The sequence below is a fragment of the Cynocephalus volans genome, chromosome 2 (assembly GCF_027409185.1).
Source record: "Cynocephalus volans isolate mCynVol1 chromosome 2, mCynVol1.pri, whole genome shotgun sequence".
NCBI lineage: Eukaryota > Metazoa > Chordata > Mammalia > Dermoptera > Cynocephalidae > Cynocephalus > Cynocephalus volans.
Window position 1 is genome coordinate 177,736,898 of NC_084461.1, and position 16,547 is coordinate 177,753,444.

Here is a 16,547-nt window from a genome sequence, read left to right on the forward strand (position 1 = left end):
CCCTGCCCAGCACCCGGCTCTGGAGTGTTGGTGCTGGCCAGGGCGGGAATGTCTGGGTGGAGCTGGGGTCTGTGAATCTGTGCCCAGTGAGAAAGTCTCCTGTGAATGGACACATGATGCTAAATTCAGACAAAATCAAAGAAACCACGTACTGACAACGTTCTAAGTGTTTCATGATTTGTAAATACTTTTTCTTACTAGTATTTCTCAGGAAAACCTGATGCGTTGCCCTGACCAGCATTGCATCCCAGAGTCCCCAGAGGCTCAAGTGAGGCTGCAGCGGCCCCTGGTGGCCACAGGATCTCAGGACACCAGCCCTGCCTACCCAGTCTCACACCCAGGGCCCCTAGCCATCAAGGGTCCACAGACATGCATGAGCCCCTCCTGTCTCCCCCTGTGCAGCCCCATTGCTCATGGGGCCGAGGATGGGATGGAGCACGAAGGAGAGCAGGACGCAGCTTAGATGGGGGTGTGTCATGAAGGTGAAGGAGTTTCCTGTGGCATGTGGCATGTGCACAACTGTAAACAGTGCCCATGTTCAAACTGGGGCCTGAATGATGGGACAACTGAGGGAAAGCTGCAGAGGCAGCACATGTGACTGGTGCAAGGACCCCGTGGCAGGACCAGCTTGTACCAAGGGGTGAGCAGTGCAGCTCAGCACACACGCAGGTCCCTCAGTTGAGTCTCAGCCAATGCAGCAGCTCCCCCAAGACCAAGGTCACCAAAATGGTGCCTGCATTCCTCCGGTGTGGATGTATAGAGAGGACATGTGCAAGGAACTTTGCCTGGACAGGAGGGTGCCCAAGAGGCAGGCCCCAGAGAGCAGCTCAAGTCTCTCCCTCTCCCCTTAGGCAGCAGAAGCGATGCCAGCTGTCCCAGCATTCACCCCTCCTGCACCCTCAGCAAGGCCCTGACAAATCCACATGTTCTGGTACCACTTGTTCCCCTCCTCCAACCTTGAACAAAGGAAGTTTAAAACATGGAAACGTGGGGTCCCTACTGTGGATGGTACACGGGGACCCTGGAGATGAGCACATTGCCATAGGACAAGGCTGTCAGCTCCCTGCTGCCCATTGAATGGGCCAGCCTCAGCAGGTGTGAATGGTTCAGAGTGACTCCCTCCAATAAGGCCGGACATTTGCCCCTGGAACTCTACATGAGGCCACCACAAACCTGTGACCTCAGGTGGTTCCTGGAACAAAAGCTTCCTCCTGGGGGCTCGGCCAGGGCAGGATGCACACACCCAGCCCTCCCCACCACACCCAACCAGGGCAGAGAAAGCCCCTCCTGTCACTTCACAGAAAAGTCCAACTGCAGCAGAAAAGGCCCTGTGATGCTGCACCAGTGGGGACACCAGGTCATTGGCCTGAGAGGATGGCGGGGGGGGATGTGCCTGGCCCAGCACACCTGTGACACAGCTGTCCAGAGCCCCCAGGGCAGAAGCCGCAACCACCAACACAAGCTCAGGGTGGTGTTTAGGCTCCCCCACCTCAATGCTCCCCTGGCAGACAGAGATCTGGACAGTACCTCCCCGCCCTGCAGTCGGGCGCCTTCCAGCCCAGCAGAGCTGCAAATTCCGGTCCTTCAGGCACAGCCCCCACGGAGCAGCCCAGGCCCTCCCAGGCCCATATCCACCTGGAAACACTCTCCCGGAAAACCATATATTTGCTGGAGTAGGAGGGAGCCAGGGTCAGCAGAGCGTGAAGTACTGGGAACAGAGGTCCTCCCTCCGGCCTAGCAGGCCCTGGACTGGGATGAACTCCAGTGGCACTGGCTCAGGCTTTTTCTTCTTCAGATCCCGCTCGAAGATCTGTAAATGACAGATGGCAGCTCTCAGTCCACTCTATGTGGACCCCACGGCTCCAGCTTCCCCATGCCCCATGTCCCTCACCTCGTATGCAGTGAGCTCCAATAGTGGCGCAATGCTGACCTCAGGCATGGATAGCACCTGGTTGATGGCACTGGCAGCTCTGGACACCTCAGGGTGGTAGTGCTGCTGGAGGGTCTGGAAGAGACATGGAACCATCAGCCACCACGATGCAGGTATGTGCCTAACCACAGGTGGGGGAGGAGCGTGGAACCCTGGGCAGAGGGATGCCACACTAGGGACAGACTCAGGGACAGAGGCAGCTTCTTATGGGGAAGAGCTCCAAGGAAGCAGGACACCATGGGACCCCAGCTATGCAGGTCTGTGGGGGGTTGGGAAAGCTTTCTGGTATGGCCAGATGGGGGAAAGGGCTCACATGGGGGCCCAGGAGAGGTTGGGAGGTCCCAGCACACTCACCCGCAGCTCCCACAGGGAGCTCTCCAGGGCCCGGCTCTTAGCAGGGTCCTCCTCTTCGGGGTTGTAGGGGTCAACATCCAGCTCTAGGGACAAGATCCAGGCTGTCATTGCTGTCTAGTCTCTGGGGCCAGGCCCTGGGCCACAGGAGCTGGGGAGGGCCCACGCCAGGTGTCCCCACCTGACTCTGGCTCAGCTTTTGTCTGCCTACCACACTCACCAGGGCCTTGTGGGCGGTGCGTGAGGACCCGGCAAGCAGGGTGTCTGCGCAGTAGGTTGCAGATGAAGGGCAGGACCATGAGCAGGGCCTCGGGAGGCGCTGTCAGGGCCAGGCGTGACAGGCGCTTGGCGAAGGCAGCCACCAGGTAGGCAGGGAGATGGCTAGACAGGGAAGTATGGCATGAGACCGTATGGCTCCAGAGGCCATCCCCTAACTCCCCAACCAACTGGATCCCTTGTACCCAGCTCCAGGCAGCCCTGGGCCCCCCAGCTGCTCTAAGGCCAAGCTAGGTGGTTCCCTGACACTCACGAAGATGACAAGAAGAGGTCAGCCAGGTGGAAAAACCGGGCTCGGTACTTGACATGGAAGATGGACGGGTCCAGGAGGCCGTAGAGCTTCCGGTAGAAGTCAGGGTACTCCCTGGGTGTGGGGGGATGGCATGCTAGGACAGACCTAGCCCCCCTCCTCCCATCCCTCCTCTTCAGCCCAAACTTCCCCTGGGCAGGCCCAGTGGCCTCCCTCAACATCCTGACCTATGAGCAGAGCAGGGACCTCCACCCGTGGCAAGGAAGAGACAGGAAGGACAGACAGGGCAAGGCCAGTACTCTCAGTGTCCCCAGGGGGACACTCACAGGTTGTGCTCATGGATCAAGACGAAGAGTCCATTCAATGCTAAGAGGCTGACGGCACCCCCTGCAGACACACAAAGATGGGGAGCCCCGGCCTGAGTAGCACCCCTACTCCCAGGGTCTGTGGCTGCCAAGCCATCACCCCACACTGGGCAGGAGTCCACGGGACATTGCTGTCCGGCAGGTGCCCACACCCACTGTCCTCTCTCCCCTGCACACTGGCTGGGAAGGGGCAGCAATGTGAGCAGCCTCCACAGACAAAGCTAGAGACCACACAGGGGGATGGCAGGGCCCCTCACCCATTGGGCCACTGCTGAGGCCACGCTTGAGGCAATGAGCTTCACTCAGCACTTAGTAAGAAACTGGGCCCGTCACCACCAGCTGCTCATGGATCCACGCGCTTGCGGCCGCCAAACCCCACCCACCAGCTGGGCACCCACTCACCCACGTCGTAGGCACTGGTGAGGAAGTCGATCATGAGGGTGGGTTGGGCCAGGTGTGGTAGGATGGACTCGTGCATGATCACAAGCACCTTCTTGTACAGGCCAAGGGGTAGCTGGGGGCGGCCGCAGGCAGGTCAGCGTGCAGCCTGCCCCACCCCATCAGAAGTCCTGGGCTGCTTGCCCTCCCCCAACTACTCCCATTAAGACCTAGCCAACCTGTCCCCACCCCCGCCATGAAATCCTGGGCCACCTAGCCCCCAATCCCCCGTGAAGATCTGGGCCACCTCTCTCCTCCCCCCTGCTGGACCCTACCTTGTGCCTGAGGAAGCTGAGCCACATGGCCTGGAACATTCTCCTGTGCTCCTGCAACAGGGACCGAGGCTGCACACACTGCCCTCTCCACCCCAAACCTTCAAGCCTGGGAGAGGAGAACCCACACACGCTGCTTCCACGTCTCTGGCCGCGTCCCACCCTCTCCCTGTCCACATCTAAGTCAGGAGTGTCTTGTGTCCTGGAGCTCAAGAATCCCAGGCTGGGCCTCGAAGCTCTAGGCCTCTGAACTGCTATTGAAAGAAACGTCAGCAAGACAAGAAGAAAACGATACCTCGCAAGCACAGATGGGCAGAGAGCATGCAACATCTATTGCTGTCCACAGGAGTGACTGTGGCAACGAAGAGTCTCCAGGCCCGGTGAGGCCCACGAGTGGCCTCTGACCTCTGAGTAACCCTGTGTGCAGGCCCATCCCTCTCGCACTCACTCGGGAACAACCCTGGTAGCTGTGCAAACTGCCACCCCTGTCCTGGGAGCTTTCTTTGGTGAGACAGAAGGTGACAGCTGGGCCTCCAATGGGCCCCACACCCACGAACACACATGCACCACCCACATCCCAGCTGGGTTCTGCCAATCTAGAGGGGAGAGGCTGCACCCCAGGGAAGGCCATCCATCTCCAGGAAGCACCTCACCTTCAGATGAGTGACCTTCCACTTGTCCGACAGCTCTGCAAGGAAGGCGAGGGGTGTAGAGTCACCCGACACACAGGAGGGAGGGGGGCTTGCCAGGCTGACAGGACGCAGACCTGTGCCAGAGCCCCTCCTGCCAGGGCATGGGCCAACGAAACTCCCCGAGCACCCAGGACACTCACCTGTGCGCTTCACATAGAAGTGGGAGCTGTCAGGCTCCTGGCAGGGCAGGCTCACGGCAGACAGAAGCATGAAGGCATTGTTCCAGAAAGTGAGGGGTACCTGCTGAAGCCCAGCCTGAGCACCCAAACGCCACACCTGCACCACCCAACTGCCTCCCAGGGAGTACCAGGAGATCCCAGTAACAGGAGCCAGCGGCTCACTTTGGGGTGCTGGCTAGTGACCCGGGCCACAATGTCCACAGCTGTCTGCATTGTGTGGTACCGTATGTCGTCATATTCCAGGTACTCCCGGAACTGGGAGAGGAGCAGGCTGTGGTCCTCCTCAGACGACAGCAGGCCTTCCACCACCAGCTGGGTGCGGGGACAGGAGCAAGCACCACTCAGTTGGTCCCGGCAGCATCCAGGCAGGCGAGCCTACACCAGATGGCCGGCCATCCCACCCAAACTCCTCCCCACAACCGAAGGACCACCCCAGGGAGCACCTGAGCAGTTGGTTCCCCCCCCCCAGGGGAAAATGAGCAGGAGCATCACATCCAGCAGTCCCGGCTGGGGGCCCATCCCAGGCTCCATCCAACAAGGTCCTTCAGGAGCCCCCACCAAAGCCCTCACCTTGAAGAGCTCACGGGGGAACAGGTAGTTGCCTTCCCACTTAGGCTTCTCCAGAGGGTGCATTCCTTCAAGCTGCACAAACTTCATGAGCGTGCTAAGGGCCAGCTCCTGGGAAGCGTTGGGGGCACAGTGGCTGTGATGCCCCCACCCTGCAGACAGGCCCATAGAGCTCACTCCAGCTGGGGAACCGCTCACAACCAGGCCCAGGGCTGGGGGGGAGGCGCAGAGAGCAAAGCCACCCTGCTTCCTCTTGCCCCACTTACCGCCAGCCTCCATGTCCCACCCGTGAGTTAACGAGTTACGGGTCTCAGAATGGGATCTGGCCTGGGGAGCGTCTACAGACTGGATCTGCACTGGGGCCACTTGATTGCTCTCATCTGTATCGTGAGAATGATGCTGCAAACCTTGAGGACACTTGTGAAAACAGCACAAGAAGCCAGCATGGCCCCCAACACAGGCAGGGATCAAAAGCTCCAGTACCAGGGTTGCAAGCTCAATACCTTCAGGGCCCAAACAGAAACACCATAAAGTGAAACAGACACGTGTGAGAAACTGGGAGTAGTGAGGACTATGGCAAACTGGAGCATGTGTCTGTCTAAAAGGGATTCCTGATTCTCCCTCAAGCCAACCACTGCTATGAACAAATGTGGGCCCAGTGTCAACAGAGCCACTGATTTCCTTGTGAAAAACCAGGAACTTGTTTTTCATGTGACATCTCCCCAACTTTTACAAGTTGGTAACTTGGCTATAGTCAAGGGGTTAGCAAAGACGTAGAGAACACAGAACCCTCATATGTGCTGCCAGCAGAAATGTAAACAGTGCAGCTGCTGTGAAGACAGTCTAGCAATCCCTCAAAATGTTCAATGTGGAGTTACTGCATAATCCCGCAATTCCACTCATCGGATGTACCCAGGCAAAATGAAAATGTTCACACAAAAATTTATACACAAGTGTTCACAACTCCACTGTTCGTAACATCCAAAAGATGGAAATGACCCAAATATCCATCAACATGTGAACGGATAAACAAAATGTGCCGTGCCACACAATGAGATGTTATTTAGCCGTGTAAAAGAACATAGATAGCACTGACACACAGTACAACGTGGATAAACCTTGAACATGTCATGCTGAAAGAAACCAGACACAAAAGGCCATAGATCATATAATTCCACTTACGTGAAACATCTAGAAAAAGCAAACCCACTGAAACAGAAAGTAATTTACTGGTACTGGCTGCCCAAAGCTGGGGTATAAAATTGAATATGGGGTGTGACTGCTAACACGTATAGGACTTCATCTGGAGCTGATGAAAATGTTCTGAAATTAAATTGTGGCGATGGTTGCACAACTTTTTGAATGTAGTAGAAAATGCTGTTTTATGCTTTCAGTGAAGAGCTAAACAACATACGAATTATATCTCAGAAAAGCTGTTGGGCAAATGCATCTGCAGGCTAGATGGGCACATGATAGCCACATTTCTACACTTAAGACCTGAATACTCGCAGGGCCGGCCCGTGGCTCACTCGCCCGTTGGAGAGTGTGGTGCTGATAACGCCAAGGCCACAGGTTTGGATCCCTATATAGGGATGGCCAGTTAGCTCTCAGGGAAGAGTGTGGTGCTGGCAACACCAAATCAAGAGTTAAAAATCCCCTTACCAGTCATCTTTAAAAAAAAACAACACCTGAATACTCGCAAGATGACTCTCCTTTGAGTCAGGAGACAGAACAAGGCCGCCCACCAGAAAATCAGCCAAAGGGAGGAAACATCCTTACCCAGACAAGTGTGGAATTAGGTGCCTACACACATAGCCCCGGGCCTCTGCTTTGTGGAGACCCTAGGAGAAGTGGCTGCAGAGAATGGACAGAGAGGAAACAAACCCGACCCAAGACTCACCTTGACCTGAAAGGAGGGGTGGGTAAGGAGCTCCCCCAGGCAGTTGCAGCAGCCGTGATAGCGATGTCTCATCCACACTCTGTACTTGCGCATGGCTCCCCGGGACCCTGCAGACGGGGTTAGTCAGCCCACACTGATGCCCACATATGCCAGGCTGGGCCCACCTCAAGGTCCTGAACCCAGCCCCATCCTCCATTGCCCTCTACAAGTGGAAACAGGTCACCGTGGTTCCCCCCACCTCAGACCTGGGTTGGGACCAGCCCATTCCCTGAGCTTTGCAAACAGGGAAAGCACCTCTTACCCTGGGATTGCTCCCAGGGACAGTATCCCCATCCCCTCACTTTACCCCAAGACCTGGATGTCCCAAGGATTGGGACACGTAGCCCAGTTTTAAGTGACACTTATTGTCAGCGTTAGACAACATCAAGTTACACAAGAAATACAAAACAAATGGAAAGAGTTATGCCTTGTTCCCCATACATTTAAGCTTGATTAGACATATTCATCTCACACACCCGCCCCCAACAAAATTATTCATGTCCCCCACTAGTGTGCCCTCCTGCCAGCCTGCACACCTGCAAAAACCTGTAATGGGGTTTTGGGGCGCTCACCCCATGTTGACTAAGCCTCTCTTCAACTCACTGTGAGTGGAAGAGACCCTGGGCCCAGTGAGCAGCCCCGAGCCCCCCCAGGACACTCACCAGCCATGACCATATCCTCAGAGGGCAGCTGGCCCACAAAGACCTCTCCCCGCTCCAGCAAGGCTCCAAAAAGACGGCTGCACGTGTGGACTGCTTCCTGGATCTCCTCCTGGTCCTTGGACTGCGAGGAGAGGCCGGAGGCAGGATGCCCAGCCGGTAACTCGGACCCCGCCCAGGCAGGCCCCCATCCCTGCCCCCTTTCCCCAACCGGACAGCTGCCGCATCGCCCCCCACCCTTGACCGCGGCGTGACCTCCCATGCCTCCTATCCTGACCCACCGACCCCGTCTTTGAACCTCCCCGGGACGCCACAGCCTCGGAGCTCGCCCGGCCCACCAAGCCGGAGCCGACCCCCACCAATCCTGCCTCCAGCGCGCCCCGCCGGCCCACCTGCAGCACGGCCAGGATGTCGAATACGGCGTTGGCCTCGCCGCGGCTCGCCAGCACCGCCTCTAGCCGGCCGCCCAGGAACCGGCGCAGGCCCTCGGCCCCCGACTCCCGTGCCATGCCGCCGCCGCGCCGCCCGTGACGTCACATCCCGGCGCCCCTTTCAGGCGGTTCCGTGACGTCACCACCCGGCGCCACCGCCCCGCGCGCCTAGCGGCCGTCCTGCAATGGCGCTGTTCCACGTCGCGCGGTACCCGGGCCCCGAGGAGACGGCGGAGGCGGGGGCGGAGGGTCGGGCCCACGCGCTGCTCGAGAGGCTGCAGCGTCGGGCCCGCGAGCGGCAGCGGCAGCAGCAAGAGCCCGCGCCCCCCGAAGCGGCCGCGCAAGCGGCGGGGAGGCGGCGGCGACCCCGGCGGCGGCGGGCGGGCGGCGCGGCGCCGGGGAGCCCGGCCGCGCGGCGGGGGAAGCAGCGGAAAGCGGACGGCGAGGGCTCAGGAAGCAGCGAGGCGGCCCCAGACGGACAGTCCCCAGAGGCAGCGGCCGGGCTCGCGGCCCCCGCGCTGGTGCTGGGGGGCTTTGCGAGGAGGAAGGCGCCAAAGGTGAGCGGTGGCAGCCGCCTTGGAGGGGAGGCCGCGGGCGTCCTCGCAAGCCCGCGGAGCGGCAGGGAGAACGGCGCCTTTTCGCTAAGCGAGTAGCTCCTCGGGCCCATACCGGCCGCGCCTCCGCAGCGACCTTGTAGCTTCGATTTTTTTGTTGCCAGAACTCTCTCCAAAACAGCGTTTTTATCTTTGCTCACTCCCTTCTCTAACCTGGCTCATCAGCCTGCTTTCTTGCGCGCGTGTACGTGTGTGAGCAGTTTCTGCATGCTTATCAATCTCAGGAGGAAAACAAGAATGCAGGGCAGCTTTCATAGCTTCTTTCCCTGCTGTGGTTTTGTCTTAGCGGAGAGGTTTTCAGTGAACAGGAGGAGAAGAGAGGCTTAGGTGACCACGGTGTCTGCGAAGAAAGGGAGAGGCTTGGCAGAGTGCATGGGCCACCGTTAGGGAAGGGTGTGTGGAAGTCCTTTCTGAGCTGTGAACCGAAAGCATTGAGCCCCAACCAGGTTAAGGCCTGGGGGAGGTATAGCAGGCAGAGGACAGAGTTGGGCCATAGCCTCAGGGCCGGGGTGAGCTTGATGTGTGACAACGGGTTGGTGTGGCTGGGGCACAGTGAGTGAGAGGAAATGAGATCAGAGCAGGCAAGTTCCGGAGGACCTTGTAGGTGCAGTACCGGGTGTGGGTGTCATCACTCTGTGATGGGAGACCAGTAGTATCTGCTGGTGTTTTTTTTTTTTTTTTTTTTTTTAATTCTTTGAAGAATATGTGGAAAGTGAGTTGTGGGAGGTTAAGGAGAAGCCAGAGACTAATTAGGTTTCTCAGGGCCTCCTTCCTCCCATCAGCTTGAGTTTTTGGTTTCTGCATGCTTTGCTCCCCCAGCCTGGAGGGTTCTGGGGTATTCACCTGGTCCCTTTCTTTTACCTTTTGTGGCAGGTCCAGCCTTTTCTTCCAACGTGGTTGGCTGAGCCAAGCTGTGTCAGGAAAAATGTCACTGAAGATCTTGTTCCCATCGAGGACATCCCGGAGGTTCACCCTGACCTGCAGAAGCAGCTGCGGGCACAGGGCATCTTATCCTACTTTCCAGGTGCCCCAGCCCCAGGCAGGCAGACGGGTAGACACCTCCCAGAGTATCCTCACCCAGGTCTGTGCAAGGCCACAGCTCAGGATCCCTACCACACCCCGGGATCCCTACCACATCCAGCATCACATGCAGTCCAGTGTCCTCAGGCTTGTGGTTCCTGATGAGTACTGGGGCCACCTGAGCCTGATGCTCCTCAGGGACCTGATGCCATCCTTGAGTGGAGGTCCCCTAGGTCTCTGGCAGAGTAGCCCAGCCTGGAGATTCCAGATGGGTAAGTGGCTAGTCTTAGCATAAACATAACTTGCTTTTCATCTTTCTTGTCCAGTCCAGGCAGCTGTGATTCCTGCCCTCCTGGAGAGTGCGGCCAATGGGTTTTTAGTGGGCAGGGGTGGCTACCAGCCCAGTGATCTCTGTGTTTCGGCCCCAACAGGCAGTGGGAAGACGCTGGCCTTTGTCATCCCTGTGGTGCAGGTAGGCGTAAGGCTCCCTCTCCTCTTCTGGCCAGGCTTAGCAGGTAGGGAACAACTCTACTGACGCAGGTGGTCCTTTCTCCCCTGCAGGCACTGCTGCAGCGAGCAGTATGCCACATCCGTGCCCTGGTCGTGCTGCCCACCAAGGAGCTGGCCCAGCAGGTATGTGGACCCTGCACCTGGAGGTAGCATACCAGCCTCAGCTGCCCACTGGACATGTGTGCTGCTTGGCCCCTGGATGGGCCAGACCATATCTGGAGTCCTTTTCCCTGCAGTGGGGGGATAGCAGCTATGCCCAGTCTGATGACAGACTCCTTTGCCAGGTGAGCAAAGTATTCAACATCTATACAGATGCTACACCTCTGCGGGTTGCTCTGGTTACTGGACAGAAATCATTGGCCAAGGAGCAGGAGAGCCTCATCCAGAAAACGTAGGTTCTGAGTTGTGGCTCTTCAGGAGAGCCACTGTTCAGCTCCTCAGTTGGACAAAGGCTCGTCTGGCAGGAGCAGAGCCGTAGGGCTGGCAGGTGGGGATCAGTGCTGTGTGAGGGGAAACAGGTAGCCCCTTGCATTCAGAAGGCCATGGAAGGAGCTTCCTCCTGTTGAATCATTCTCTGGTTTGCAGAGCAGATGGCTACCGCTGCCTGGCTGATATTGTGGTGGCCACCCCTGGCCGCCTGGTAGACCACATCGACCAGACTCCAGGATTCAGCCTCCAGCAGCTCCGCTTCCTGGTAGGTCTCGAGCCCTGGAAGCCTGCGCTACGCTAGGGGCTGATCTTGGCAGGGAACCTCTCCTCCACCCATGCTGGCTTCCTGTCTTCTACAGGTTATTGACGAGGCTGACCGCATGATAGACAGCATGCACCAGTCCTGGCTGCCACGGGTGGTGGCGGCAGCCTTCCAGAGCGAGTGCCCTGCAGACCCCTGTGCCCTACTCCAGAGAAAGCAGCCCCTGGCAGTAACCACTGCTAGGTATCCAGCACCGTGCTTGGGAGCCACTGTCCTTGAGTAGAGGCTATCCCTTGTTGTTCTCCTTTTTCGGTACTCTTAGCTGAGAGTGAAGTAAGCTCTGTCACACAGAGCCACCCCATCATTGCAAGCATGTGAGCCAGACCACCTGATCCCTGGTCTGGCTCAGTCTCTTTTGTGCACGGAGTAGCCGTGAGGAATTGTGTTCCTGGGAGCTGAGGGTCACAGGCAGGGCCACTCATGGCCCATCCCAGTGCGCCACACTCTTCCTTCTCTTTCAGTACCTGCTATCCCCAGATGCCTCTGCAGAAGCTACTCTTTTCGGCCACTCTGACCCAGAACCCTGAAAAGCTGCAGCAGCTTGGCCTTTACCAGCCTCGGCTTTTCTCCACGGGGCTGGCACAGAAGGGACCCAGGGACACAGACATCGACATGGATGGGGATTCAGGTGGGAAGTACACCTTCCCTGTAGGACTCACGGTGAGCTGGGCTCGGGGATGGGGAGGAGTGGTACAGGAGGGGGCAGTGCCCAGGTGCCTGGGGCTTCTGGCCAATCCCCTGCTGTCTTGCACAGCACCACTACGTGCCCTGCAGCCTCAGCTCCAAGCCACTGGCCATCCTGCACCTGATCCTGGAAATGAATTTCTCGCGGGTCCTCTGCTTCACCAACTCCCGAGAGAACTCCCACAGGTGAGGCTGGGCCAGGGCAGGTGCGGCTGAGACATGCTCTGGCCCCAGCACCACCTGGTTCCAGCTTCTTTTCTGCCCAGGCTCTTCCTGCTAGTGCAAGCTTTCGGGGGTGTGAGCGTGGCTGAGTTCTCCTCCCGGTACGGGCCCGGCCAGAGGAAGACAGTCTTGAAACAGTTTGAACAGGGAAAGATCCAGCTGTGAGTACTTGGGAAGGGGGGCCAGGACCTGCTCTGTGAGGTCAGCCTGAGGGTCCTCTGAAGGGTGCCTCTGTCCAGAAAGTGGCTTTCTGCACCCCTAATTCTGGCAGCCAGTTGCAGAAAATCCTAGAGCTGCCCCATGGGGCAGGTGCAGGTGTGGGCATCCCTCTCCCTGGTGGGGCCCACAGAGTCCTTGTCCTGCCAGCCTCATCAGCACCGACGCCACTGCCCGAGGCATCGACGTGCGGGGTGTGGAGCTGGTGGTCAATTACGACGCTCCCCAGTACCTGAGGATCTACGTGCACCGGTGAGGGCTGGCCAATAGCGGCTGTTGGGGGGCTTGGGGATGTCATGAGCTCCCAGGCATCATATGCGGGACCATCCTGCATGGTTTTGGGTGGGAGGTTTTGTTAGCTCCCTGAAGGGTCGGAGACTACAGTCTGGAGGTAGTTGTGTTTGATTTCAGGGTTGGGAGAACAGCCCGAGCTGGGAAAACTGGACAGGCCTTCACACTGCTTCTGAAAGTGCAGGTGGGGTCATGTGGGTTTCAGCGGGATGCTGGGGGGCTTCTGCTACCTGCTGGGGACAGTGGAGGGTTGGTCCAAGAACCCTTTCCCACGAATGGGCTTCCCTCCAGGAGAGGAGATTCCTGCAGATGCTGACAGAGGCTGGGGTGCCCGAGCTGGAGCGACACGAGGTCTCCAGTGAGCTCCTGCAACCGCTGGTGCCTCAGTATGAGGAGGCCCTGTCCCAACTGGAGAAGACCATCAAGGTAAGGGACCCCAGCCTTGGGTGTCCCTGGACATGATGTTATAATATGTTGAGAAAACAGAGAGAAGTGAGAAGAAAATAAAAGGGTCACAACAAGTTTATCCTAAAGCTTCAGGCTGGAGGATGGATGGAAGGGGAGGGCCGTCAGCTGCCAGGACCGGGACGGTGCTTTTTGAGGGAGCACCAGGTTTCCTTCTTCTCAGGGATCCAATGGCTGGGGTCCAGGGTCACTATGGGGATTGGTTGCACATACAGGGCTGAGCCCTCTTCTTCTCCTGCAGGAAGAGCGAAAGCAGAAGGTGGCCTAGCCTGGGGCTTGGAGGACCAGAAGGATCGAGCCTTTTGTTCCCTCCTGCTGGATAGCAGTCACCATCTTTACCCTCCTTCTGGAAAAACCCTGAGCACTGGGTGCTGCATGTGAGCAAAAGATATTCCTCGGGGTTTGTGAGGAAGCAGCCTGCAGTCAGAGCCCAGTACAGAGGTGTGTTCTAGAAGCTTAGGCCCAGTCCTGAGACTTAATGAACTGTCACTTGTATAGCTTGAGGCAGCAGAAGTTGGGCCTGAGATTGGGTCAGTCTTTTTGAAAATAAAGCTTTATTTTAGTGTAACTGTGAAGACTACCGCAGAACTGGTGGAGTGTCATCTAGGGTTAGCCTAGAGCTGATTTTACAGATTTAGCTCTTCTAGAAATTTCAGCATCTTCACCATTTTGCGTGGGAAAAGTTGCCCTAAGCGTCCCTTGCTCAGGTCCCTGGGTGTGAGGTGGCTGTGCCAGCACAGTCTTGCTTTTATCAAAAATATTTAGAACATGGGTAGACTTTTCCCTGGCCCCCACCATTTGCAACCCCAGGAAGGAGAGGTGTTCCTGAGAAAATGTGTCCAGCACTACAAGTGCCATAAACCAGAGAAAGCAGCTGTGTAGTCAATAGTATTTTACTTTGTGATTATTACCCATGTATAAAATAAATGCACAGCATGAGAAAGTCTTTGTTACAAATGTACTGGAAACAAGCTTTAGACGCACTGATTACTATTTGTAAGAATGCCTTGTAATGAATATTTTATGTGCTAAAATTAAAGCAAACTTTTTAAAAAATAGGAGAGAACTGTACTTCTTTATCCCTGCCTGAAGATACTTACCCACTTCAGTAAAATAACGATATGAAAACACAGTCTTGACACTTTGATGGTGGCTGTCTTGTGGCCACAGGCCAAGGAAATTCATGGGAACAATTACCCACCACAAGGGCAGAAATGAAACTTATGGGAAAAATACTTAAACTGGACGTCTTGAATTAAACAGGTAAAAACTTCTCAGGGGGTATGAACACATTTGTACACCTAACAAGTTGATGCTTTAGCACAAGCTGCACAGGGCACACCTACATGCTGGGAACAGGAGGCCTCAGGTGAGCACAAGGCCTGGGCCCGGAAGCTTTCTGCCCACCTGGCTATGCCGCACACATCTGGGAAGAAGCTTCTCTTCAGTGTCCATAGGCCTCCAGCCTGGGCTGGCAGGTCTTGTTCCGGACCTTGTGACATGTGAAAGCTGTGTCGACGGCCACAGCATGGAAGGTGCCCACATGCAGCAGATGGGATGTGAACAGGAAGCGTGTTCCCTACCACCTTCCCATGTCCTGCCCGTCTCAGCTGGGCTTGCTAGGAGCCTTGAACCTGACAGTAGGGGCTTGCATCTAGACTTTTGGCTGCTGACTCTGGGCCTCGCTGGTGGCTGGAACCTGCCCCTGGGCTTGCGTCTGTGCTGAGATGGTTGTCAGGATCTGCTGCTGTACCAACTTTTGAGCCAGTTGTGCTGCTGCCACTGGTACAGTAAGCACCTGAGCTTGCTCTTGGCCAACTGTGGTCTGACACGTCACTTGTGGCTGTGCCTGAACCTGTATGTTCGAGAGGACATGACGAATAGAAGGCTTTGTGTTAGTAAAGAATTCTACATACTGTTCCCATCTTCCTGAGGATGAGTTAGACCGTGAAGGGGCTGAAAAGCAAAATCGGAGAGTGGTCAGTATGCAAATAAGGGCTACTACCTCTGAGTAACAGTGACTCATGTCCGTTTCAGTTATTTACTAGAAAACAACATACCAGAAATATGAAAATTCCGTTTGACATTAAATGCCACCACTGACTAGGTCTGGTTTTTGGTCATGGAATATACAAAATGGTGGAGGGAGGAGCTCCTCAGACCCCCCCAGAGAAACAATTATAACTGGTAACAATGACCAAAAAAACAAGCATTTAATGTCCGTAGAAAGCAAACAGAGAAGCATTTATTCAAGAAAGTAAACCTCAGAGCAGGAGTCCTGCGTCTGAGCCACGCCCTCCTCCCTGCCCACCCACAGCTTGACAGGACGGCAGCTCAGTCCAGAGCCCGGTTGCCATGCCACAGGAAGATGCCCGCAAGCCCTGGCCATCGGGGAAGCACACGACAGAGCCACACACTTGACTCACCTGAGCTGTGAGGAAAACTGGAAAGGCCATCAGTTTGGCCTTTTTCTTTATAATTTAGATATAAGTTTGTATTCAAAAGAATGGGAAGGGTACTAAGCTGGTGACTGAAGACAACAGCTGAACCTTTTGACTTTTTAAAAAACTAGATTACTGCCACTCATTGAGTACTGACCATGGCTAGATGCCACTGGGCGCACAGAGACACACAGGGTGGCCTGACCGTGGCCTTCTCAGGCAGGATGAGGATGCAGAACAGGCCATGGCCGCCTGCAGAGGTGTGGGAAGTGGGGGATGGGAAGCCTTCCCAGAAATTTTAGGAAGAGGTTTAAGTGATGAAGGGGGAGAAGTGGTTTACCAGATGGAGGAACTGAGAGTGGCCAGCAGCTCCAGGTCACTGTCCAAGCTCACCTGCTGGGCAACAGACGCCATCTGCTGAAGGCTTGCTGCAAGTGTTTGCTGCTGAGCAACTTGAGGGGTCTTTGCAATCTTCACAAAACACAAAACAAGCAACACAGTCACAGTCCCTACCCACACATTCCTGCCTCCTTCCTTCTGAGGAGAGTGGCTCCCAGGACAGAAGGCATCTGCCACCCAGCCTGGGCCAGTGTGGCCGCCACTCTGGCTTTGGCTGGGGTGGGGCACAAGAGCCCACCGGTATCTGGCCCTGCACCTGCGGGGCCCTCATGGCCTTGGCCTGAGACACGGAGGATATCAGAAATGGTGCCTTCATGGTGGGCTGAGGTATGAACGTCACTTTTGGCTGTTGGCCTGCCTGCTGCTGGGTTTGAACAGTAACCTGCTGGTCATTCATCTGGAAAATACAGAGAGACTTTAGAAAAGAGGGAGAGGGAAAGACATGGTAGAGCCACTGCTGGCCGCAATCCTTTCTTCACTTTCAATGAAGCAAGTTTTCACACACCAGCCCTGCCAGACACTGCCTGTGCCTGGACCCGAGAGATCCCAAGATGAGTCAGACGGGCTTGTCTTTCATGGAATTTC

The 16,547-nt window shown here is 56.3% G+C and overlaps 3 protein-coding genes across 4 annotated transcripts in view; 1 reads left to right on the forward strand and 2 right to left on the reverse strand.

The window, feature by feature from the left end:
• Positions 1-1,339: 1,339 nt before the first annotated feature.
• On the reverse strand, positions 1,340-8,450 carry NOC4L (nucleolar complex associated 4 homolog). Of its 2 annotated transcripts, none has more exons than XM_063086239.1 (15): positions 8,311-8,450; positions 7,922-8,042; positions 7,221-7,327; positions 5,324-5,431; positions 4,916-5,065; positions 4,715-4,814; positions 4,536-4,570; positions 3,886-3,936; positions 3,575-3,686; positions 3,134-3,194; positions 2,811-2,921; positions 2,502-2,662; positions 2,285-2,367; positions 1,892-2,005; positions 1,340-1,810 (listed from the first exon to the last, which is right to left on the reverse strand). In XM_063086239.1, the coding sequence occupies exons 1-15, from the start codon at positions 8,425-8,427 to the stop codon at positions 1,691-1,693; spliced, it is 1,551 nt and encodes a 516-aa protein (XP_062942309.1). In that variant the 5' UTR covers positions 8,428-8,450; the 3' UTR covers positions 1,340-1,690. The 2 variants fall into 2 exon arrangements, with proteins under 2 accessions (XP_062942309.1, XP_062942307.1); XM_063086237.1 differs by having other exon boundaries at positions 4,715-4,817.
• A 75-nt stretch (positions 8,451-8,525) lies between these two features.
• Positions 8,526-14,161, forward strand: DDX51 (DEAD-box helicase 51). Its single transcript, XM_063086749.1, has 14 exons — positions 8,526-8,906; positions 9,837-9,987; positions 10,310-10,455; positions 10,545-10,616; positions 10,778-10,884; positions 11,079-11,187; positions 11,282-11,427; positions 11,706-11,904; positions 11,999-12,114; positions 12,195-12,311; positions 12,517-12,618; positions 12,778-12,841; positions 12,949-13,083; positions 13,364-14,161. Exons 1-14 carry the CDS (start codon positions 8,535-8,537, stop codon positions 13,388-13,390), a joined length of 1,863 nt encoding a protein of 620 aa, XP_062942819.1. The 5' UTR covers positions 8,526-8,534; the 3' UTR covers positions 13,391-14,161.
• Positions 14,162-15,899: 1,738 nt separating this feature from the next.
• LOC134370707 (E1A-binding protein p400-like) overlaps positions 15,900-16,547 on the reverse strand; it is a 134,094-nt gene continuing 133,446 nt past the window's right edge. The window contains 2 exon segments of the mRNA XM_063087720.1: positions 15,900-16,034; positions 16,201-16,359. Coding sequence (XP_062943790.1) covers positions 15,900-16,034; positions 16,201-16,359 — 294 coding nt within the window.